This window comes from Sciurus vulgaris, assembly GCF_902686455.1.
Source record: "Sciurus vulgaris genome assembly, chromosome: 14".
Lineage (NCBI taxonomy): Eukaryota > Metazoa > Chordata > Mammalia > Rodentia > Sciuridae > Sciurus > Sciurus vulgaris.
In genome coordinates, this window is record NC_136475.1 from 77319621 (window position 1) to 77343909 (window position 24289).

The 24289-nt window shown below is 38.3% G+C and overlaps 2 protein-coding genes across 5 annotated transcripts in view; one reads left to right on the forward strand and one right to left on the reverse strand.

Moving 5' to 3' along the window:
- The first annotated feature begins 11 nt into the window (after positions 1–11).
- Positions 12–4013, forward strand: CCDC121 (coiled-coil domain containing 121). The gene is made up of 2 exons (XM_079110323.1): positions 12–599; positions 1066–4013. The coding sequence occupies exons 1-2, from the start codon at positions 241–243 to the stop codon at positions 2027–2029; spliced, it is 1323 nt and encodes a 440-aa protein (XP_078966449.1). The 5' UTR covers positions 12–240; the 3' UTR covers positions 2030–4013.
- Positions 4014–5694: 1681 nt separating this feature from the next.
- Positions 5695–24289, reverse strand: part of ZNF512 (zinc finger protein 512) — a 30231-nt gene continuing 11636 nt past the window's right edge. For 2 of the 4 annotated variants that reach the window (XM_079110299.1, XM_079110300.1), the window contains 12 exons: positions 23415–23602; positions 22676–22771; positions 22318–22401; positions 21350–21474; positions 20920–21006; positions 20437–20535; positions 19066–19233; positions 18144–18338; positions 12324–12425; positions 11160–11222; positions 9928–10026; positions 5695–7657 (listed from right to left, as the gene is read on the reverse strand). In XM_079110299.1, coding sequence (XP_078966425.1) covers positions 7349–7657; positions 9928–10026; positions 11160–11222; positions 12324–12425; positions 18144–18338; positions 19066–19233; positions 20437–20535; positions 20920–21006; positions 21350–21474; positions 22318–22401; positions 22676–22771; positions 23415–23602 — 1615 coding nt within the window. In that variant the 3' untranslated portion in view covers positions 5695–7348. Of the gene's footprint in view, positions 7658–9927; positions 10685–11159; positions 11223–12323; positions 12426–18143; positions 18339–19065; positions 19234–20436; positions 20536–20919; positions 21007–21349; positions 21475–22317; positions 22402–22675; positions 22772–23414; positions 23603–24289 lie in introns of those variants that run through there. The other 2 variants (XR_013759126.1, XR_013759127.1) reach the window with 2 other exon arrangements.

A 24289-nucleotide genomic window follows, 5' to 3' on the forward strand; every position in this document is an offset into this window, starting at 1 on the left:
CGTTCCGGGCTGCGATTGTGGAAAGATTCCAGTTCGCAAAATCCTATGGTTACGGTGTTGGGCCGACGCCAGAGCGTGCTGTGTGTGTCCGACCGGCTGGATCTCCCTAGTGACAGTGGTGGGGAGGTGGGGACGTTGGACAAGCTAGAACAGGACTGGATGTAGCCAGGAAGAGGGCACCGACGTCGTAGATTAGGAACTGAGAGGGGCACAGCCCTAGTCCCAGGAGGGCTAGAGGAGATGGCATCTTTCGGGCAGGACTCCCGCCTTTCGAAAACGAGGAGCGTGCATCTCACTGTCTGCCCCAGAGCAGCGGGGTGCCAAACTGCTAGATGGGCGGCTGCTAGGCCTCATTTATCCCCTGAGGTGCTTAAACTGCTCATGTCTGTACCAGCCAGGAGTAGGGCGGTGTGCGATCTCCGGAGTTGCTGGGCACAGCAGAGTCTCATTGACTACCGAAAGAAACGACGAGAACCTCCCATATATGAACGCTGTTTCGTCCAGCCGCGGCGGACCCCTGACACTAGCGCTCGATCTTCCGCAGTTACCCTCAGTGAATTACAGAGTTGCCCTAGTGAACGCTTGGGTTCCGGGAACAGGTAGGTATAGTGGGAGGGAGCTTCGTTCACACGGAAGGGCTCTTGGAAACGGGATAGATGATCAAAGAGCTGAGAAAATTATTCATAATCCATTCAGCCCCTCTGTTTCTTTGACCGTTTGCAGCTGCTACAGTATTCAGTGACTCATAAGGTCAGTGTTTAATACCCAAGCTCTGCCACTTGTTAATAGCGTTAAGTTTGGGGCAAATCACTTCACTCCTGAACCTGTTTTCTCCCTTTAAAAATTGACCTCCTGAGATTGTAGTGAATTCATATTGAGGATTGTAAACTACATTACTGTTCTCTGCATTTAGTTGTTTCCCCCATAACTTGCATAGTGTCTGAACATAATGGATGCTCGAAAAGATTTTTTTGTACGAATAAAGGACAATTGTTCGGGGTTTTTGTTTATTTTTATTTCCTATATTGTCACTAAGAACTGACACATGTCTCATTTGTTCTTCAGGTTTACTGAGACCCGCATGAGTTTCCCTACATCGTCAGCGTATCTTACTATGCTATATAAATTTTTCACACCCGACAAGCTAACAAAGTGGGAAAAGAGGCTTAAAGGAAAGACAGTGTTGGCACTGAAGAAGCTAAACAAGGAAATAGAAGACGTTCAAATCCGCAGGGACCTGGTGCTAGAGGAATGCAAAGCACTACACAAGGAAAAGTTTCTTGTTGAGGCTGACAGTAAATTCTTTCTGGAATACCTAGCCCAAAAAAATAAGCACTGTAGACAGCTACATGAAGACCTCTGGAAGGAGTACTTCCAAAAATGTGGGGAGATAGAAAAAAGGAGACAAGAATTAGCCTCCAAATATGCAAAACAAACGTCAGACCTTAAAGCACAACAACTACAGGGGAAAAAGACCCAATCCAATTTAAAAGAGCAGTTGAAGGCATTGAAGAACATTTCAATAATAAAGGAGAGACAGGACATGAGAATAGAGACCTTAGAAAAGGAGAAAGAGAAAATCAAAGCTGAGACACCACTAAAGGACCAGAAAGCACACTTGCAGTTCCTCCAGCAAAAAACACTCCTGGAGAAGCAACTGACTGAGCTGCACAAGAAGCGGTCAGAAGAGAGAAAAAAATTTATTAAGGGCCAGAACTTGGAGTCCATAGCACAGAAGTCTAGTTTTGAGTTCTGCCGTGGGGTCTACAGAGAGAACCTGCAGTTACGGGAGGAATTAGTGCAGCTACTTGAGGTATCCAAGAAGTTGGAGGCTGCTCAAAGCAAGTTAGAAAACCAGAAGGAGCAGATGAAGCAAGAACAGTGGTATCAGGAATGCTTAATGAGGGGGAAGCAACAACTGCAAGCAAGGCCTCATTGGTGCCCAAAAGAAGGTGCTCCAAAGACCACATTGAGCCCTGATAGCCTCCAATCAAAAATTAAATCCAGAGTAATTCCTAAAATAACATGAAATAAGAACTGAAGCAAGTACTACATAAACCTATTAGGAAGACTTTTGGATTGCAGCTTACTAGACTAAAATATCTGTTCTAGAAAATCATTTTGAGATTTCTCATCACTAATGATTTCTAAAACAACAAGTTGATTATATTTTTCTGTAGAGAAGCAATGTTAAAATATGGGACCATACTCTATTCTAGGATTCACATTCAAATAAATCACTGGTCTAGCCTCGGTCTGTCATAAATGAAAAAAAAAAAATACAATTACCTTAAAAGACAACTTTAAAATAATGTTTTAAGTGTTAAGATATTTGGATACCATTTTCTTTTTTGAGTTCTGCCATCTATTTTATCTAGCAGCATTTGAAATTCTAAGATGACAAAATTATTCTAATTACTTTAGGTCATGTGTTTTTTTCTTACATATGTACTTTGTAGTACACAAAGTTCCTTTTGTCATATGTATGTTCCATGTATTTATGCTCATTTAGAACTAGGAATTTTAAGTTAGCATGAACTTTTATTTAGGGGAGTTGTACTTTTTGCATTTATGACAGAGGCTCAACCAGTGATTTATTGGAATGTAAATCCTAGAATAGAGTATGGTCCCATATTTTAACATTGCTTCTCTATTGGAAAATATAATCAACTTTACATTTTCCAGAAATTATTAGTGATGAAAAACTTCAAAATTTCTGAATTTTCAGGTTCATTTATATGTAAAATAAATTCATTTAAAATTAAATTTAAAAATTCTCCTTCAATATGCCTTTAACTTCTAATTCTAACATTTTATTAAATATGTAGTTTATTAAACAATGTTTTTACTAAAAATAAAAAGCCTACTTATAATTTATAGATTTTTATTATTCCAATATATACAATGGATTTTTTATCTCATCACTCTTATTTTCCACTCTTACATCTTATTTATACTAGTGTGCAAATAATAAAACTAGTTGCAATTCAGAAATTAGGACTTTATAGACACGTGTAGTTACCTTCACCTGAATATCCCTATTTGTGAGCCAAAATACAGAAAAAGTCTGAACTGGTAAAGCATGGGATCCAAGACATATGGAAAGCTCTATTTTCTGTGGATGTAAAACCCCGGGAAGACATAGATCTCAGGCTCATAGTTAGAAAACACTAAGGACCTCACACTTCTATTCTGCTTCTCATTTCACTGCTGCCATTGTAGTCCTGAGTATCTTAATTGAGTGGGTAACTTCCATCTGATCTCAGCATATTTTTATTTATTACTCATCCCAGAGAATGGATTTAATATATTGTTTGTGGCTGTTCCTTTCAGAATGAGGGCTTGATGTGTAAGGGTAAGTCTTATCTAGTAAAGTACTTTGAAATTCATACCCCAATGTGAGCAGGTTGGCCAACTAAGATGTTAACCTCCTTTTTATCTGAAGAAAATTAAACAGGGTGATTTATGTTACAGAAAGTGTCCAAGATAAAAATTAGGCTGACTTGAATGATAAACTGAAGTCCACAGTGCCAACAACTGGGGAAGAACACAGGCAGAGACAACTGTGAATGCAGAAGCCTAAAATCAGAATAATCTCATTGAATTCAAAGAACAGAAAGGTGTATGTGGTCCAAGTATAGCTGGGAAATGATCAAAGAATATGGACAAAAGAAGGGAAGATGATGATATTAAGAGACAAAAACTATTTTGGGCTGCAGCTTCTGGATAAACAGTGGTGCCCTTTGTTCAAGTGGATAAGAGGTGACTGGAGGGTGAAGGAAAATCAAAGGTTAAGGTGAAATGGGGGAGTAAAATAAGTTCTTAAGTGTTTCCTATTAAGGAGGAGGTAGACTGGGCACAGTGGCACTGCTTATATCCCAGCTACTTGGAAGGCTGAAGATCACAGGTAGCCAGGGTGGTGGCTCACACCTGTAATCCCAGTAGTTCAGGAGGCTGAGGCAGAAGGATCGAAAAGTTCAAAGCCAGCCTCAGCAACTTAAGTGAGGCCCTGAGCAGCTATAATAAGACCCTTTTGCAAAATAAAAAAAAAATTCAAAAATAAAAAAACAGGCTAGGGATGTAGCTCAGTGATTAAGTACCCCTGGATACCAAAAAAAAAAAAAAAAAAAAAATCACAAGTTCAAGGTCATCCTGGGCAATTTAGTGAGTCCTATCTCAAAAATTACACATTAAAAAAAGGGCTAGGGACATAGCTTAGTGGTAAGGTACCCCTGGGTTCAATATCCAGCACCACAAAAATAATTTTAACAACAAAAAAAAGGAGGTAGACTATTCTTTTTGGTATCAACTATCTTTTAAAAACTTTTTCCAGAAATACAAAAAAAAAAAAAAAAAAAAAATACATAGAAAGCTGCGACTTACTATCTTAAATAAATAAAAAAAATCAGTTTAAGTCCCTCTGGATTCTAGAAACACTATCCTAAATTTGGTGTTTCTCATTCCTGTGCAAGTTTTCATATTTATAGAAATAAATACTGTAGAACATTGTTTTCCATGTTTTTAAACCTTGTATAATCGGTACAAAGTATCTGTACCTTGCTATAACCAGACACCATTTTTGAGATTTATCCATAATAACAAGAAGCCCTTGCTAATTTTATAGCTTGTATTCAACTGTGTGACTGCACTGCAATTTATCCATCTTCTTGATGGACAAGACTATATATTACGTAGACCAACAAAAAAACCCAAGAATGTTACAATGTCTCAAATAACAGACATTTATTTCTTGCTTACATAATAGTCTCAGATAAATGTTCTTGGTTGGCAAATGGTTCTCCTTCACAGGGTGATTCAGGGAGTCAATTATCTTCCGTTTTGTGATTCCCCATCCTCTGTGACCCCAAAGTTATCTGTGTCTAGCCAGCAGAAGGGGAAAGGAAGCACAGAGGTACACTGTTTTCAAAATGCTAGCCTGGAGGTCAACACCTATCACTTAATCCCACAGAGGGAACTCAGCTGGCTAGCCCTTTACTATCTGAAGAGCCAGAAGGGAGGAAAGTGAAAAAAACAGTCTAGCCATTTATCCTATAGGCCTATAAAACTTCAGAAGATGAGCAGATTTAGGTGGATAGGTAGTTTCTGAATACATTTCCAATATTTCTCTATTTGAAAAGCATTGCAATAATCAGCCTCCTTCATCTCTTACTACACATGAGCAAAAGGAATTTTTCTATATATACTCAGGACTAAAGCTATTCAGTTTCAGGATATATCATTAGTGGATATTGCCAAATCATTTTCAAAGTGATTATGACAATTTACACTGCAAATTAAGCATGGGAGTTTATACTACTAAACATCCTAGATATACCTAATACCACCAAACTTAAGTTTATTGTTGTAATGACTTTTAAAAAAAAAACAAAAACTTCAATTGAATAGTGTGATGATCTAGGCTAACTCCTGCTGATCCCTGACGTTGGGAAGAAAATAGGAGTGCTACAAGGGGCCTGCATGAGACAGAACACGTTTCCTGTACCATTTCACTTTAGCCTCAAATTACTCATTTTAACCAGCAAATTTCAGAAATTACAGAACTACTGAGACAACTGCATATGGACTTATTTCAAACTTATCCCCACCTCCAGCCATCATCTCGGCCCCATACAGTTCCAGCCAGGAGTCAAGCAGCAGGTCCAGGTCGAAGTCAAAGAACAACTGGAAACATCATTCTAAGTGAGATCCATTTATTTCTTTTGTCATTGCCAAACATTCCCCAAGTCTTACTCACCAGAAATTAACATAGCTTCTTCATTTCTCCTCCCTGTCAACCCTCATCTACTGAAAGGGTTTTAAGGATGCAACTCCCAATAAAAATGTAGTGTAGACATTCCATTTCCTTCACTTGTTTCAAAACTACCTATTTCTGGCAGTATCTAATTCAGGTTTCAATGCTCCCTTGTTTGAAAGTGGTCTTCACAAAAGCCCACATGTTAAAGCTATTCAGAGGAGCACAGACAACAGAGTTAAAGGGTGGTAATGGCCTTCAGAATTTGAAAAGGTAGTATTCATCCATATCAAGTTTAGTTTTTTAAGTGGCATATGCCACAAAATAGGCAAGAATATATAAGACCAACACTTACGCAAAAGGGGAAAGAGAATCCAGAAACACGACAACGCTGCTCTAACCAACGCTCCAGAGAAAGCCACCCTCAAAGGGGAAGGGTCCATTAACCATTACCAGGTAAGCATGAGGTACAGAAAAAGAACTTTACTTTCCAGCTCCAGATTAATATCTACATCTGGTGTCAAAGTGTCAGAATATAAAGAGGATAGTTCATATATAAAAGAGGGTAGAAGGACAATATTCTCAGAAAATTCAGACACAGGTTGGCTAAAGGGATGGATGAGGACTTAGCAAGATATAGACTAACAAGTGAGGTAAAGTCCAGGGCAGAAAGAATGCGCACCATGATTTCCAATTTTAATGGCATTACCAGGAGCAGTAGGCTACTGTGTCAGGGGCAATGTGACATTTCTCAATCCTTAGAATCAATAGAGCAAAAGCAAGCTTCAGGAGGGCATCATCTCAACAGATGAGACCTCAGGCACCAAAAAGTTTGGAGCAGTATTTATTGCTTCTTCTACTTTTTTCCTTCTAGTCATTTTAATGTTTGGGCCGCATTACTCCTAAGGCTGTTTTTTATGCCTGTGGGTCTAGTCAGTCACTGCTACTTGGTACAAATTATTTCCCAGTATAACCAGTGGAGGGAGGTGCTAGCTTTTTCATGCTAAGTCCTTTTCTTACTTTCAATCCTAAAACCATATTGAGGACACACAACAGCCTCCATAAAGTTTTGCTTCCCAAGAGGACAGGGTAACCTACTACATAAGTGACAACAGTTCTAGCTTCTATAACAATATCACAAATACAAAGTGATAAACCAGTTATGGTTTAAAAAAATTAGTTTGGAATTGTTTTATAAGCTAGATGATGGAATGGCTACTAAATCAATGGAGCTTCCAAGAACATTCAAACCCCAGGAAGGAAAAGACAACCAAACAGGTTTCTTAATCTTGTATAGGGCAAGAGGGGCATATACTTGGCCTTAAGAGGGAGCTCTTTGGGCAAAAGAAGAGAAAAACAAGAGGACTCCAACAAGGAATAGTAGGAAAACCTACTAAAAGGGGAAAGAGGGAGAATGAAAGTGAGTAAGTAGAGAAGACAGTGAAATTTACACAGGAGAAAGGAGCTGAGAAAGTCACAGCCTTACACAAACAGCTGAAAGCATCTTCACTCAGCCCCATGACTCAGGCCTCCCCACATAGGTCCCTGTGACAAGAGCATCACATTCACTCTCCTAGGAGCACTTTCACTGACTGCCTATTTCCTTCCTCGTTTATGATTCGTCTTTGGGGGCTTTCCTTTCTGGAACTGTGCTGGCACTGGCTCCTGCTCTGATTCCTTACAGGAGGTCGACACGACCAGTTCCTCATTATTCCTCCTCTGATCCTTCCCTACTCTAAGACTCAGCTCGGTTTCAGGAAGCTCAATGCCAGGCTGCTGCCGCCTTCTAAGAGACCTTCTGCTCCTGTGCTGCTGCCTCCGCTTTTCTTCTTCTTGTTGCCGCTGCTTTATCTTCATCAGTTTTTCAAAGCTTTTGGTTGTTGTTGGGTTTACAACAAACCAATCCTAGAGAGACAGAACAGAAAAGCCATCCAGTCAGAAACACAGGAAGAACATAAAGAGGAGGTGCAGGAAGAATGAAAGAAAAAGCCTGCTTATGGCATAAAACAGTAAGGAGGAAACAGGTATAGAGAGTCACACCTTAGAACTTTACATATTTTTTAAAAAACCTTTTTTAGTTGTAGATGAACACAATATCTTTATGTATTTTTTGTGGTCCTGAGATTCTAACCCAGTGCCTCGCATGTGTGAGGCAAGTGCTCTACCACTGAGCTTCAGTCCAGACCACGGAACTTTATATTTTAATTTGGAGAAATCCAATACATGATTCTGGGTACTTTTAATAAGTGATCTACAAAGTCTTTTTATTGAGCATCATTCCACCCATTTATTTCTTTCTATATAAATCTCACAATGAGATGTAAAACAATGAGCCACAGAAGGTTTTTATTTCATGACAGCATAGTGGTGAAGAACATGAAAAAAAAAATTGGGGGGGGGGGACAAAGGAATGAATCTGGGGCACTTAATCGTGAGCCACATCCCCAGCCCTTTTTATATTTTCTTTTGAGACAAGGTCTCACTGAGCTGCTTAGGGCTTCACTAAACTGCTGAGGCTGGCTTTGAACTTGTGATCCTCCTGCCTCAGGCTCCCAAGCCACTAGGATTACAGGTGTGCACTACCACACCCAGCCAAGAACATAAATTTTGCAGCCAGTCCTCCTCAGTGCAATTCCCAGTTCTGTTTTAGTTATGTGACTATGGGCAAATTACTTAACCTCTATGAGCTTCAGTAAAAAAATCAATAGGTAGGGGATATGAAATCAAATTAGAAAGCATTCTTGCCAAGAAAGTAAAAGAACACAAAAAGAATTTGAATATAATCAGTGATGTGATCAATCTTCCAAGTCCAACTATCAATTTATAGGAAATAGCTAGGCTAGAGGAATACCACCACAGGATACAATCAGCAAAATCCAGAATGAATTATCTGGTTCCTCCAACCAAAAAGAAAAAGAAAGTAAAGCTTCTAGACCTGCATTATCTAACAACCACTGCCCACATGTAGCAAATGAACTCTTGAAATGTGGTTAGTCCAAATTGAAATAACTCTTTCAGTGAAAAATACACACTCAATTGCAAAGAGCTGGCATGAAAAAAACAAAAATATCTCATTCATAATTTATTAATTGATAAGCACCTTAAAAATATTATAGAAATACTGGGTTCAATAAATTAATATTAATTTTACCTGTTTTCATTATGTATTTTTTAATGTGGCTACTAAAAAACAATGTATATGGCTTACATTCCATTTCATCTGCAATAGCAAATGCTCTAGATAAAACAGAAAATTACCATATATGGACCGAATTTCAGTTTCTGATCTGAATAAGCCAATTCTGGGGTTAAAAAACAATCATGGGAAATTTAAATACTGACTTGATATACGATGATATTAAAGAATCACAGTAACTTTTTTTTTTTTTTTAAGCATAATGATGTTTGTGGATATATGTTTTTAAAAGTTCTTATCTTTTGGGGCTGGAGTTGTGGCTCAGTGGCAGAGCACTTGCCTGGCATGTGTGAGGCACTGGGTTCAATACTCAGCACCATGTGAAAAATGAATAAATAAAATAAAGGTATTGTGTCCATTTATAACTATGTTTAAAAGTTCTTATCTTTTAGAGATACATATCAAAAGAATCATTTAGACCTAACATCATATGTAGAATCTGCTTTATAATAATCCTTTATAGCTGTTTTATGCAGTATATTAAACAGCATTAAAATTAGGGCTGCTAGGGCTGGGAATGTGGTTCAGTGATAGAGTGCTTGCCTGGCATGCATAAGCCCTGAGTTCAATACCCAGCACCACAAAATAAATAAAATAAAATAAAAAATAAATGAAAAATAGCTTGCTAACAGACATTAGAATACTAGAAAGCATAACAATATGTATGGAGATAGTTGTGAAACCATGTCAAATATGTAAATTCAATATAGTTCTCCAATTCCTGATTTATTTGGATTTAATAGAATTAGGAGGGCTTAAGGATGATCTCAGTTATAGTGATTTCATATACTTCCATAGAAAAACACAATTATATCTAATTTTAGAGAGTATTTTAGCTTTAGTGTCTCTGATCAGTACTGCAGAGTTACTTTCTTTGACAGTCATAGACTATAAAATCAGGGACAAGGTCCACCTCTCTTGTGGCTTACATGACAGGTCCATAGGATTACAAAAACACTATGGAAAAGTAGCAACTCACCTCAGCATGGACAGAGTTGATGTGATACTTGACACCACTCTCTGACACAAATTCTTTCTGACACAGAAGACACTTGTATTTTCCAGCCACAAAGTTTCCCTATTTCCAGGAGAAAAAGAAAAGAAAGTTATTGGTAAACTCAGGAACATACACCTAGGTTATGTGCAGGGATTGTTAGAGATGAAAAGGGGAATTCTATTGCAGCAAAGGAAAAGATCCAAAACAGCAATATGTTTAAAAAAAAAAACAATTTAGACTCTCACCAATGCAAATCTATCCTAATACAATTCCATACAAACACCTACCCCAACTATAACTCGACCCAATGTCCTCCTACTTTTATTATGTACCGTGCCACATTTTTCTACTTTCCCAGGTTCCTTTCACTTCACTTTCAGGTTCTTTTGGTTCTTCCCCCAAATGATCAAACTCCCCAAGTTCACCAGAGGCACCACTGTGCAATTCTTCCCACTATGATCCACTGTTACAAAGAGTGCCTTGGAAATCCAGAATTAGAAGAATACCATCCATAATGCCTAGTTTAAGGACTCAAAAACTAGGATCAAGATGACAAACTCCTAAGCATTCCTGGACAGATCTGGTTGGGATGCCTACAACTCCCTTGTTGGCATCAACTGAGACTTCTCTCCCCTCCTGAAGCTTCAGGTTTCCATGGTGCTCATTTTGTGTGAGGAGATACTTCTGAATGAGATTTGAAAGTGGCAGCATTTCCCATGGCTCGTGGGTTGTAGGACACCTGGGTCAACATGGAAAAGATTCAGTGAGGTGAATGGCTGTTAGCCTGACACCCTATCCCATCTTCCATCCCCAGAGGCCATAGAGTTCAAATGGATTTGGAAGATCTTCACCAATCCAGATAAGTACATGTAACTTTTTTCCCCCAGAAAGTTAAGGTCCAATAAGACAGGGCAGGTCCAATGTGGGAGAGGCTCAGGTGGTATCTCTGGTAGGGACTCAGAACATACATAATTTTCTCCAAATTCCTTTAATTAGTATAATTTACAGCTAAATTGTCCTTCTCTGTGTTTTGGACATACCCTGGAATCCCATCAAATATGAGACAAAGAATCTTTGCAACACAGAAGCCTTTAAAGCAGCCTCTGAAGATAATAGTAAACAGGATGACTAGCTGTTCACCTAAACTGAGTTCTCTTCCATGTCAGACTATTTTAGAGGATATATTAAGATATTAATTTTTAAAAATTACAAACCAATGTACAAGAGCCCAGGTGAGCTTTAAGGCCAGATACACTACTGTAGACAGCCTCACAACCCTGAAAAAGAGAAAAAATAAGGTGAAGGCTATGTCAAACAGCATCCTTCTCTTATCAATCTGGCCATTTATACTGATTAACTCTACATTTAGAAGACCAATATACAGTGTCCCAAAACAAACAAAATGAATCCACATGTGAGTCACAAAAGCATGAAGGAAAACCAGGAATGCCAATATAGTACAGTGGAAGAACACTTGGCTAGCATGCATGAGGCCCTGGGTATGATCTCCAGGACAACAGGTAGAAAGGTGGGGGGGTGGATTCAAAGCAAGGAAGGAAAAGAAAAAGTCAATAAGTTGTTTAGGAAAGTTTAAGCCATTTCTTTCCCTGGTACTTTCTGTGATACTAAATAAAAATACAGAAAATTTCATGTTTAGATATTTCAAAAATCCTTTTTATTTAGTGCAAATGTGTCTCCTATTCCCTTTATATTTACTTATCCCTGAAGTACTGCATACATAGTTGTGATTATAATTTTAAGGATGGCTAAAAAAATCTCTGCCACTCTTTTCATCAAGAAGTGCAGTCTTGGGCTGGGGATATAGCTTAGCTGGTAAAGTGCTTGCCTGGTAAGCATAAGGCCCTGGGTTCAATCCCCAGCACCACAAAAAAAAAAAAAAAAAAAAAAGAATTACAGTCTGTTTACCCTCCCTCTGAGTCTGGGTTGGCCCTGTGATGCCTCTGACCAATACAATGCCATAAAAGTAATGCTGTGCAAATTCAAGTGAGGCCTTAAAAGATCTGCAGCTTCTGCTTTCCTATTCTTAGAACAGTCACTGTGTGCCCTGCTAGTAGTTCAACTACCCTGCTAGAAAGAGAGGACATATAAAAGGCCAGATTCCCAGCTGAATGCAGCCGCACAGAAGCCATCTGGGGCATTCCAGTTTCATTGAACTTCAGCCCACGATGCCACACATAAACCGGAGCACTGGCCTGCTGACCTGACAGGAATTATTCATTTACAGAACTGTGAAGAAATAAAGTAAGTGCTAAAAGTTTTAAGCCACTACAGTTCAAGGGCTTGGTTATGAATAAATAACTGAAAACAAGCAGATGTTTGAGAAACATCTACTGAATTAATGAAAAAGAAAGAACCACCTGGTTAGGACACTGAATACGATGATACTTCTTGATATCTGTCTTCCATTTGTGTAGTACTTCCTGGCTGAAGGTAGGTAGCCCAGGGCGAGTATATTTTAACTAGAAGACAAGAAACATTTATTGCAGAACTGCAACTCCCAACCAAAATAACCCAAAAGCTTCATACCCACCTCTTCAGGTTATATATTTCAGTAATTCACACATTTATCTTCATATAGAAAAAAACCTAAGATGTAAGACCCTCTAAAGTTCCTGAAACTGACAAATGTAAGTGGCTTTGTTTAGGCTTAGAAAAGTTTGATATTTAACAGACTTTTGGATATAACACTACATCTGTAGTTAAACATCTTTCTGTTTTTTTTTTTTAAAGCTATAGATCATTACACAGAAATAAAATATTTGTGAGAAAAGAGAAAGAGAGAGCATCCATGTACACACAAGTGCACATGAGCAAGGAGCTGGACACAATGGTACACAACTATAATCCCAGCTACTTTAGAGGTTAAGGCAGGAGAATCCCAAGTTCCAGGCCATCCTGGGCTACATTATGAGACACCATCTCAAAAACAAAAAAATAAAAAGGATTGGGGATGTAGCTCAATGGTAGAGCACCCCTGGATTCAATCCCTAGTACCCTATGAAAGGGGGGAAAAAAGGAGAGAAAGGAATATAAAGATGTATTCATATAGTCTTTCAATAGAAATATATGTAGATGGTAAAAAAGGGCCATAAACTAAAATGTTAACAGCAATATTCTCTGAGTAGTCAAATTTTGAATGATTTTAATGTTTTTTTTCCCCTGATAATCTTTATTTCTATTCCTTAATGTTAACACACTAAGTTTTGATATTTTTTACATTCTCAAACAAAATAATTAAAGTTCAATTTAAATCAAAGATGCAAGAGAAACCAGGGAATAGAACATGTAATCTTTGCTTATACTGCAAAAGCAGAATTATTTCTAGACCATCTTTCACATGCTTTGACATGAGTTACATGTACCACTACAACTGAAGCTTCCAAAGAGACAGCACCTGTGGAGACAGTTCCTGCACAGTCCACCAAGGTAAGAGCTTTACTTCTGGTAAGCAGTCTTCCTGATTCAACAATGAAGTATCTTAAAAGGAGCTGGATCTCTGAGGCAGGAAAGCAAACCAAGGCTCAGAGAGTGAATAGGGGAAAGAAGGTAGCTAAGAGGACCTGGTAAAGCTAAGCCAGAGCACAGAGTAGGTATTATTTATAAACATTTATTCTCCTCAGCAGCTAGTGCAAAGGGCCCATCTAAATTCTTTTATGGTGAGAAGGGAATACTTATGTATTACTTTTATAAAATAAACTACCTTAGTTATAAAAACTATATATTAAACAGCTCTTTAGAATAGACAATGAGGATGATTTCTGTGAACACACATGGAGTGATTTCTAGGAATATACTGTTGAGTGAAACAGTAGATTGTAAAAAAAAAAAAAAGAAGGGAAATTAAAAAATTTATAGGCATATAATCATTCATCCCATAAAAAAAAATGCTTAGAAAGGATAAACAGAAACTAATGGATTTGGTTATCTTTGAGGGTGGGTGGGAATCAACAGAAAGAAAAGGAAAATGGGAATGGAATGGTTGGGGGAAGGAGTAGTGACTCTTTTTGAAGTATATCTTTTTCTATAGGTCTGATTTAGATATATGGTAATATTACACAAATCCTGAAAATAAATGGCTTAAATTAAGAAAGGGGAAAACTCAGATATAATGAGAATAAAACATGAACCTATTACAAATGAGTAGCATAATGAAGGAGGTGAGGAAGAAAAAAAATCAAGCTAATTAATTTTGGAAAACTACTTTGACTATATATTCTATAAGGCTAAAGGTGAAAAAAATATATGCGAACAGTCTCCAATAGGTAATTCTGTTACTTTATAGGGGAATATGTTAGCAATTCTGAAACTAGTGAGTATCATACTAGATTTGAGCAAATGTTTTGAACAAAGGAGTAACAAATAAGGAAGAGGAAAACTAGAATGAAATTTAAGGTACTAGACTGGATTTAAAGGTATTACGACTGTTAATATATATACAGATAGATAGGCACAGAAATAAACATGGATTTTATGTACATACATGAATAGGCAAACATATACCTTTTAATTCTAGGTTCTAAGAGGGCCCAGAAACAATGAAAGCCCAGTAGGAATGAGCACACCTAACACTGATGTCTTAGTTTCTAAACATACTTTATGAAAAGGAAGGAGTGTTTCTTGGAAAATGGTTGATCCATGTGTAGGGCCAGAAAAATGCAAGCTGAGCCTTCAGTATCTCATAATTCAAAAAGTTTAAAAGTGCTCAAAAACATGATAGGGGCATATCAAGGAGACACAGTAACCCACTTGAAAGATCTTTCAAAAGTAGTCAAATCTGGAACTATTTGAGAAGCAAAATAAATAATACATACATTGGATTATAACCCATAAAACAAATTAAGTATTTATGAGTATACTGTTGGCATCCCTATATCCTTAGGTCCTGCATGTGCTGTATTAAGTGTAGATTAAAAATATTCAGAAAAAACATTTCATCTGTACTGAACATGTACAGACATTTTTCTAGTCAATATTCCCTAAACAACATACTATAACAAGTATTCATATAGCACTCACATTGTACTGGGTATTATAACTAATCTACAGGTGATTTAAAGTATATGGGAGGGGGCTGGGGTTGTGGCTCAGTAGTAGAATGTTTGCCTAACACACATGAAGCCCTGGATTTAATCCTTAGCACCATATAAAAACAAAATAAAGGTACTGTGTCCACCTACAACTAAAAGAGAAAAAAAAAATATATATATACACACACACACACACATACACACATATATATATAAAGTATATGGGAGGCTGGGCGAGATGGTATGTGCCTATAATCCCAGGAACTTGGGAGGCTGAGGCAGGAGGATGGGCAAATTCAAGGCCATCCTTAGCAACTTACCAAGGGCCTTAGCAACTTCATGAGACCCTGTGTCAAAATATAAAGGGCTGGGGATGTGGTTCAGTGGTTAAGTGCCTGCCCCTGGGCTCAATCCCCAGCACCAAAATAATTAAAAAACAAGTAAATAAAGTATATAGGAGGATGTGCATAAGTTCTAACAAATACTATGCCTTCTGATGTAAGGGCTTAAGCATCCATGGATTTTGGTAACTGAGTTGGTCCCAGAATCAATCCCCCAGGGATAATGAGTGAAGACTACATTGATATAAATTTCAATTAGTAACTGTAGAAGATGGGAACAAAAAAAATCTTCATTAGGTGAACACCACAATAATACTGGTTACAGGCAAGAATAATTAGTATAAGCTAATATAAATGGGCAATACAATAAGATACAGGTTATCTTCACATTCTCAATCTGCCCACAAACACCCACTAATTAAGGAGAAGACTGTTTAATTTTACCCTGGAGATATCTGAAAAATAGATCTTACCCAACTGATCAGTTACTATCATCAGTAAAAAGACACATTGATATTTCAGGAGTCTGAGGCAAGAGGATTGCAAGTTTAAGACCAATCTCAGCAACTTAGTGAGGGCCTAAGGACTTGGTGAGACCCTCTCTCAAAATAAAAAATACGGCTAGAGATGTGGCTCAGTGGTTATGTAACCCTGGGTTCAAGCCCCAGTACCCACTCCCCCCAGAAAAGACAATCAAATATCATATACCTTCTGAAATGATGCATGGAGAAGGGCCAACATTGCCTGAGTGGTATTCTTGCCAAAAACATAATCCTAAATCCACAAATTTGTTTCCACAAATCCATAGTGGGGAAATATTTTATAAAATAGCCAGTCAGTCTTCTTCAAAAGCATCAAGGACATAAGAGACAAAGAGGGGAACCATAAATTGAAGGAGACTAAGGAGATAGAGTAACTAAATAAAATGTGGGATACCATGGCATAGCCACCTAAGCTGTTGGCATTAGGGGAAGCTGGGTAAAGAGCTCATGGGAACTCTATACTAACTATGAAACTGTTCTATAAATGTAAAATTATTTTGAAATTAAAAATTTTTGAGCAGGGTGTGGTGGCACACACCTGTACTTCCAACAACTTGTGAGGCTGAGGCAACTTAGAGAGGTCAAGGTCACCTCAGCAACTCAGAGAGGCTCTAAGCAACTTAGCAAGACCCTGTCTCAAAAGAAAAAATAAAAAGAGCTGGGTATGTGGTTCAGTGGTTAAGTGACGCTGGGTTCAATCCCAGGTACAAAAACTTTTGGAGGGGGAAAAAATACATATTGCTTACATATGTATCAATAAACACTAGAAATACACACAAGAAGCTAATCAGAGGGGGTAATCACAAGGACAGGGTGAGAGGGGTATACCTCAATGTTTATCATCATTTAACTTGTGGACCAGTAGAATACATTATCTTTTCAAAAAATTAAATTTTATGCTATAAAATGAAATAATGCCCTTTACCCATAGCTGTCAAAAATATAAAACTTTTTTTATGATTTTAGTAGAGTATCTGCTAAATAAGACTTCAATGAATTAAATATTTATTTCAAATTCCCTACCACATACCATGTTCAGTGAAACTTAACTGCAATATCACAAGAACATATCACTATGCAAAATTCACATTTAAGCTGAATTTAGATAGCATTTAGCAAAAAGAAAAAAAAAAAGTTTAAAACAAAAAAGGATGCTCTGATATTAAAAAAAACAAGACCCAATTCCTTAGACAGGACTGGTTTTTAGACCAAAACAACAGTGTGTTAGGTTCTAGGATTTGAATTTATTTCTTTTAAGATATAACATTTCTGTCACCTAAGTCAGTGCCCTAGGCCAAATATAAACTGTTTATGATATCCTGGACAGTAACAGGCCCTTAGTTGTGATTATTAGTTGTGATATTATACGTGTCCTCAAACTCTTCCCTGTTGATTCCACAGTCTAGGGTCACAGTCTATGCTCTTGGCTGGTGCTCCTTCCTCTGTAGTCCACTTTAAACCAATGACTTTCAAACAGGTCAGCATCCCTCAAAAGGATACTAGGAGTCTTGTATGGGAACAATAAAGGTACAAAAGGGAAGGCCAAATAGATAAGGCTTTGAGCTCACCACCCTCAGTTATCCAGAGCAAATCTGTTTCTAAGTTATTTTATGAACTGGTTTGGTTTTTCTTTTTTTCTCTTTTTTGGGGGATGGGGTAAGGTACTGGGATTGAATCCAAAGGTCCTTTACCACTAATCCATATCCCCAACACTTTCTATTTATTTTGAAACAAGGTCTCACTAAGTTGCTTTAGGGCCTTGCTAAATTGCTGAGGCTAGAGGCTAGACTTGAACTTGTGATCCTACTGCCTCAGCTTATCAAATTGCTGGGATTACAGGTGTGCCCCACTGCACCCATCTTATATACAGGTATTTTGCATAAAGTTTCTGTGGTGAGTAGGTAGTTTCAGGGCTACAAAACCAAACTGAAACCACTTACCTAAATTAAATATAAACTACTATACCTGAACTAACAAACAGCAAATACACTAAACAAAGATTAAACAAAAAAATCTAACCTGGGAATTCAGGTTCCCTCTGAAAGTAATATAAAATTAAGAGGGCTCCCTGAGGAACTTCAGAAAGAGACGGTTATGCTAGCCCTTACCTGACTCCACACACTTAAGCTGGAGCAGATGTACTATATCTCCAAGGGTAAAGAAGCAAAATGTTGCTTATATGAACTTAAGTGTACTACATTTTCTCTGTACAGTAAACACAATATTAAACATAATGTTTCTAAAATGAATACAAGTTTCTACCATACCTTCCGATCATCGGGTACCAGATCCTGAAGCACCTTCCTCTTAGGCCACTCCTTGGCCAGTTCAGCAGAGGCCAGCTCCTGCAAGTGGTACACAGCTATCTTGGCAGAACGCCTCTGAACTCGCCCCCCACTTTTTGACTCCAGGCTCATCTCCTTTAAGCACTCTGGCTGTCCTGACTCTGGAAAGAAGGAGATCTGCAAGAATGAGACACAGCAAAACACAGGCCTGGTAAGTTGTTTCCTTCACAGCCAGCAATTAAAAATTGTCCTTTCTGCTCTAAGTAGCAAAAGAGCTATTTATTAACTTTACTACTAATATCGAGCCCCACCATATTAGAGAATATTATACTGGTAAAAAAGCTTCTTCTCAGCTGGGTGGGGTGGAGCATCCCTGTAATTTCAAGCTACTAAAATTCCATTCAGCTACTCTGTCTCAGAGACAGAAGGATTGTAAGTTCTACGTCAGCTTCCACAACTTAACAAGACCCTTTCTCAAATAAATAAATAAATAAATAAAAAGGGCTGGGGCTGTAGCTCAATGGAAAAAGGCCCCTGGGTTCAATCTCCAGTACCAGGAGGAAAAAAAAAAAAAAGGTTATTTCTTCCTTAAAGATACTTAAAGTTTTTTTGGTTTGTTTTATTTTCTGTGGTACCAGGATGGAAACCAGGGCCTTGCACATGCTAGACTAGTGCTCTACCACTGAGCTACATCTCCAGCTCTGGACTATACTTTGAACTTTCATTTCCATAACCAATTAATGTTTGAAAGGCAGAAATAAGAATAAAAAGAATGAGGAAGAGAGAACAAAAGCAAAGATTAAAAGTGGACACAAAGCACAACCAAGAGAACAGAAAGAGGTAGGGTACACAATCATCACCAAGTACATCCCCAAACAGGGTCTAGAGAGGAGTCAGTACTCACAGGCCCATGCTCTGACCTCAGGTGATACGCAAGTCCAGCCTTTGATCTATATGGTTTTCCACAGTGGTGACACTTCAGGGTCATCTTCTCCAACTCTGCAGCCCCTTTGCCACATTTTCTAACATGGTATAGATATCCCATAATGCTGGTGAAGGTACTGGAGCAACTCTGAACACAGGAAAGAGGCCCACATTAGAATCTAAAATCTTGTTTTGTTTTGTTTTTGGTACCGAGGATTGAATCCAGGGGCACTAAACAACTGAGTCACATCCCCAGACTTTTATATTTTTTATTTTGAAATGCAATCTTACTAAATTGCTAAGGCTGGCTTTGAACTTGTGATCCTCCTGCCTTAGCCTATCAAGCCACTGGGATTACACGTATGTGCCATACTATCACACCCAGCTAGAATCTTACATCTTTTGACATGATCCCTAAATTTCTCAAAAGCCATAAAGCATTTACCACCATAAAATACAAAAAGACACTGATATTATAAGATCTTCTCCAACATTTTCCCTTGGTACAATCATTCCTTCTCCCTGGATGTCCTATCTGTGGGCCATGATACTCAAACAGTTTAGTCAGTGGTATGGTTTACATATGAGGTGTCTCCCAAAAGCCCATGTGTAAGACAATGCAAGAAAGTTTGGAGGAGAAAAGACTGGGTTATGAGAACCTTAACCCAATCAGGGAATTAATTCTCTGATGGGATTAACTGAGTGGAAACTGAAGGAGGTGAGTCACTAGGGACATAATTTGGGGTATATATTTTATATCTGGTGAGTGAAGTCTCTCTATGCTTCCTGATCATCGTGTGAGCTGCTTTCTTTCACCACACTCTTACATTATGATGTTCTGCCTTTAATTGAGCCCTGAGGAATGGAGCCAGATGTCTATGAACTAAGACCTCTGAAACCGTGAGCCCCCAACTAAACTTTTCCTGCTCTAAAATTTTCTTGTCAGGTCTTTTAGTTAGAGCAGCAAAAAGCTGACTAATACAGTTAGCATTCACTGAATTGTAACCAGGCACCTACTCTGTATCACAGCTTCCTGCTTGGTCTATGACCCCACCCCACCACAATATCAAAAAGGTGAGGTTACTGGAATCCTCTTCATCACATCAAAAAAAAAAAAAAAAAATGCTGGTAAAGAAATCCCTCTACACAAAGGAGTAGGAGGGGATAAGTTTGGGGGATGAGAAAGAAAATAAAGAAGTATAAATGAATTCAAGAAACCTAGAGAAGCAAGGGCCACCATATGCTATAAGAACTAGGAAGTCCATAAAAGAAAAGAAGGAGAAATGGAGAATGACAACAGAAAGACATTGACCTGGGACTCCAGGAGGAGTTGCTGTCCTTGGGCTCTTACCTCACGCATGCACCTGAGCTTTCCCAGTCTCTTTAGGACTGTTCGAAGTCGTTCCCTCTCACTTGGTTCATCTATTTCATCTCCAGCTTTCAAAATGGGCTAGAAATCAAAAGAAATCATAAAATGACAAATTGAAAAAAAAAAAATCACAGAAAATCAAGAACTGGACTAGCAGCTAAGCTGATGTTCTAATTTTATCCAAGTTCTAGCTTATTCCATCTTCTGGACAAGTGAAAGAAGCAAACAGAATATAAGAGTTCTGAGCCTCTTCCTCCCAGGACATGAGCCTTTGGGGATAACTTACCACACAAGTATCTATGGCCTACTACCATGGTTGCATTGAGCATAGTAACTCTTGAATAGTCTTCTTACACACCTATGAGGTCCCAGAACCTCAATCATCTGCACTAAGACATGTACACTCACCTAATAAAAGATATCCACACACCACATGAGTTCACAGAGGACAGAAGACACTCTTACCAGACTATTATGATTCGCCATGACGTGATACTTCATCCCTGCCAGTGAACGAAGTTGTTTCCCACAATGATGGCAAGTAAACATTTCCTAAAAGAAAAAATAGTACTCAGTACCCCACTGTTCAACAGAGAAACAGAATAACACAAATTGTTATGCAGTGGGCTAGGCATTTAGCATGCATTACTTCTTTCTTATCCACACACGGACTACCCATAGTAGATATTTTTTCTCCATTCTACAAATGAGGAAACTAAGGTCCACATATAAAAAGCTAAATGCCACAACTAAGTGAGGATTCAAACTCAAGTCTGTAAAGTGCAAAGTCTACATTTCCTCTGCCACACAACACTTCCCCTAGTCCATTGTATTCAGCATACTGCACACAGTACCAGGTCTAAATTTTGGGTAGAAATGCCACAAAATATCTAACCTGTTTGCAGTTTTCCATGTGTTTCTTTAAACCCTCTATGGTCTTCCTCCCTACTGCCTGGCAGGTGGGACAGGAAACACTGCCTTTATCCACGATTTCTAAGTACCATTGTTCCTCCAAACTGCCTACAAAGGAGAGAAAAATGACACTTTATGATCTGCAATACTCTCCAGAAACAAAAATCATAATTTCACAATCTAGGAAAAGTGTCATAAAATGGTTTTTCCCCTTCCTGGTAGACAACAATGAACAGATTCTTCCTGTAACTTCTAAAAGTCTTTTTTTTTTCCCATGCAATGTAGTTTCTGAAACGCCCCATGATAAAAACCACCTGAGAACCACTCAAAAGCCTGGTGCCTTAAAGAACTGGGCTTTCATAGCAGGGCCTAATTATGCAATGCTGAGATTCATAGCAGCCAGTTATGAGTGTTTCCTGTGTTCCTGAGACATGTTTTTATGTCATTTAATTTTCTTAGCTTGTTTTTTTTGTTTTTGTTTTTGTTTTGGTGCCAGGGATTGAACCCAGGGGTATTTCATCATCACGCCAAATCCTCAGTTCTTTTTTATATTTTGTTTAGATTCAGGGTCTTGCTAAGTTGCTTAGCACCTTGCTAAATTGCTGAGGCTGGCTTTAGATTAGATATCCTCCAGCCTCAGCCTCCCGAGTCACTGGGATTACAGGTGGGCACCATGGAGCCCAGCAATGCAATTTAATTTTCACAGAATTTTAAATTCTGGCTGTCTTTATTATCCCTACTCAGACAGGGAAACTGAAGTTTGCAGAAGTTAAACTGAGGCAGGTCAGAAAGTTTGAAGTGCAAAACCTTTTGGAGGTCTATTTGACCTCCAAAAACTCACTCTTAACAACTGCCTCCTTAAAGAACTGCTTGAGTACCTCGCTCCTCACAGATGACAATAAACCAGAGCATAAGCACTACAATCCACAAAGCATCCAAAAGAAAACATACCTGCTGCATAAACTGGTGGTTCCTTCCGGATACGACGAGCCTGAGATTTGGGATTAGGCTGAGTTTTAGGCCGTTGCTTCCTCCCTGACACAAAATAGAGACATGAAGTTCAACATATTACATTTACTAACCTCCCTAACACAAAAATCTCTTCCCTCCCCTTTTCCTGGACACAAAAGCCCCACTCCTTCAACTGATTGCCTCCTTTAAGTCATGAAAGGCAGGATGAGGTACTCCCACCCCCAAATTCAAAGGGTTCTAAAGACAATAAGAGCCTACACTAGAGTCTGCCTCCCTTTTATGCTTGAAGAACATAGCCCAGTGATCCAAGGAAAAAGCAGTAAAATTAACCCCTTACCATAAAGCTTGTGCTTCTTCTGAGGAAATTCACCATAGTCTTCATCTTCTTCCTGCTTGGGTTTCCTTTTTCCCTTTGTTGATACTCCACCTGACCCTGAAATATCATGCAAACACAAAACAAACTTAGTATAGTTTGTAAATGAATCTCTGGGCCTGTCTTCAAGACAACACTCACAAGATCATGAAAGAGAAAAACTGCTAGTGAACACAGGCCTCAGAAGTCTGCAGTATTTTCAGGAAAACTGTTGTAATTTCTCATTAACTAACTGACCCACCCCTTTGGAATCATCAATTCTTCCCTAAGAATGAAAAGGCCTTCAGAAAATGTGTTTTGCTTCTTGATTCAAGGCCATCACTGAAGTAGAAGAACTGCTCAAGATAGAAGGTTACCAGGGACATCTGAGACTGTGATTCTCTAGAATATACTACCATAACTCTTTTCCCAACCTTTACATCCTCAAAAAAGCAAACCAGAACAAAACAGGAAAGAAGTTCAAATCCCATACAGAATAAGGCTGATTCAAAGTCTAACCTAGAGTAGGGTCAGCAGTATTTTACTCTATTAGATAATTCATGAAGCTAAGAGTATGCAATAACCTATCACCTTAAAATCTGTTTCATCACTAATGAGATTAAACATCTGTGGCATTTAATACTTGAAGAATCACTTATAGCAACTATCTCAAAATACAATCTCAGAGCATACTGTCTTTGGAATTAGACACTTATTCTGATACCTTCAGTACGAGAAGTTCCAGCTGGTTTGATTCTTCTCATTTTCATCCAGTAGGTAGATTTTCGGAAGGATGCTGGAAAATCACTCACTGGTTCACATGATGAGGCAGATGATGAGCCGCTTAAGGAGTCATCGTGAGGGATAGTGTACTGGAAACTATTATCCTTTATGGAGCACTGGGTCCGGCTACTAACATGACACAAAAATATGTACCATAGAGGGTCTAGAGCAAAACCCTTATTAATTCTTTAAACAAGTTGGTTACTTGTGCAAAAAACTAAGGAGGCTAATTTTCTTTTATTTTACTTAATTTTATTAAGGCTAATTTTAAAAGAACAGATTATAAATTGTAATCTCCTAAAAATTATATTGGTCAATCTAACACACATATATAATTATTATCATACTTCATTATAATCAGAAACAGGAAGTAGTCTACTTTGCAGTGGAAGGAAGGCATACTTTCCTGGATTTAACTAAGAAAAGAAATTTAAGCAATGTAATAGGGTATTGTGACATTTCAGAGATCCCCTGAATTGGTAACCAGGTACGTCCAAGTTTGCCTATCTCTCAGCTAGAGGGACAGTAACTAAAGGATATCTCTGAGAATTGAAAGGAAAAAAATAGTCTGTAGACAACAATCTGATCCATCTTCCTTCTTGCTCAGCCTCCTCTCTAAACCACAACAAGAACTGCCCTGTTTTACTTGGCAACACGATACTCAGCTTCCACAGCTGAAGAAAGGATGCTATAGTTGCCTGAGTTAAGCTGGTCAGAGACTCCTGGTAAAAAGCTATATCTAGAGTCCTAAACCTAAGACTAGTCAGTATGTCAGTTAAGAACATTACTGAGCAGGGCTTGCTGGCACACGCCTGT

Excerpts from the sequence above, each read along its gene's own strand:
- CCDC121 (XM_079110323.1), top strand. The coding sequence starts at position 241 with ATGGCATCTTTCGGGCAGGACTCCCGCCTTTCGAAAACGAGGAGCGTG. Across the intron at positions 600-1,065 it reads CGCTTGGGTTCCGGGAACAG|GTTTACTGAGACCCGCATGA; the intron begins GTAGGTATAGTG and ends TTTGTTCTTCAG.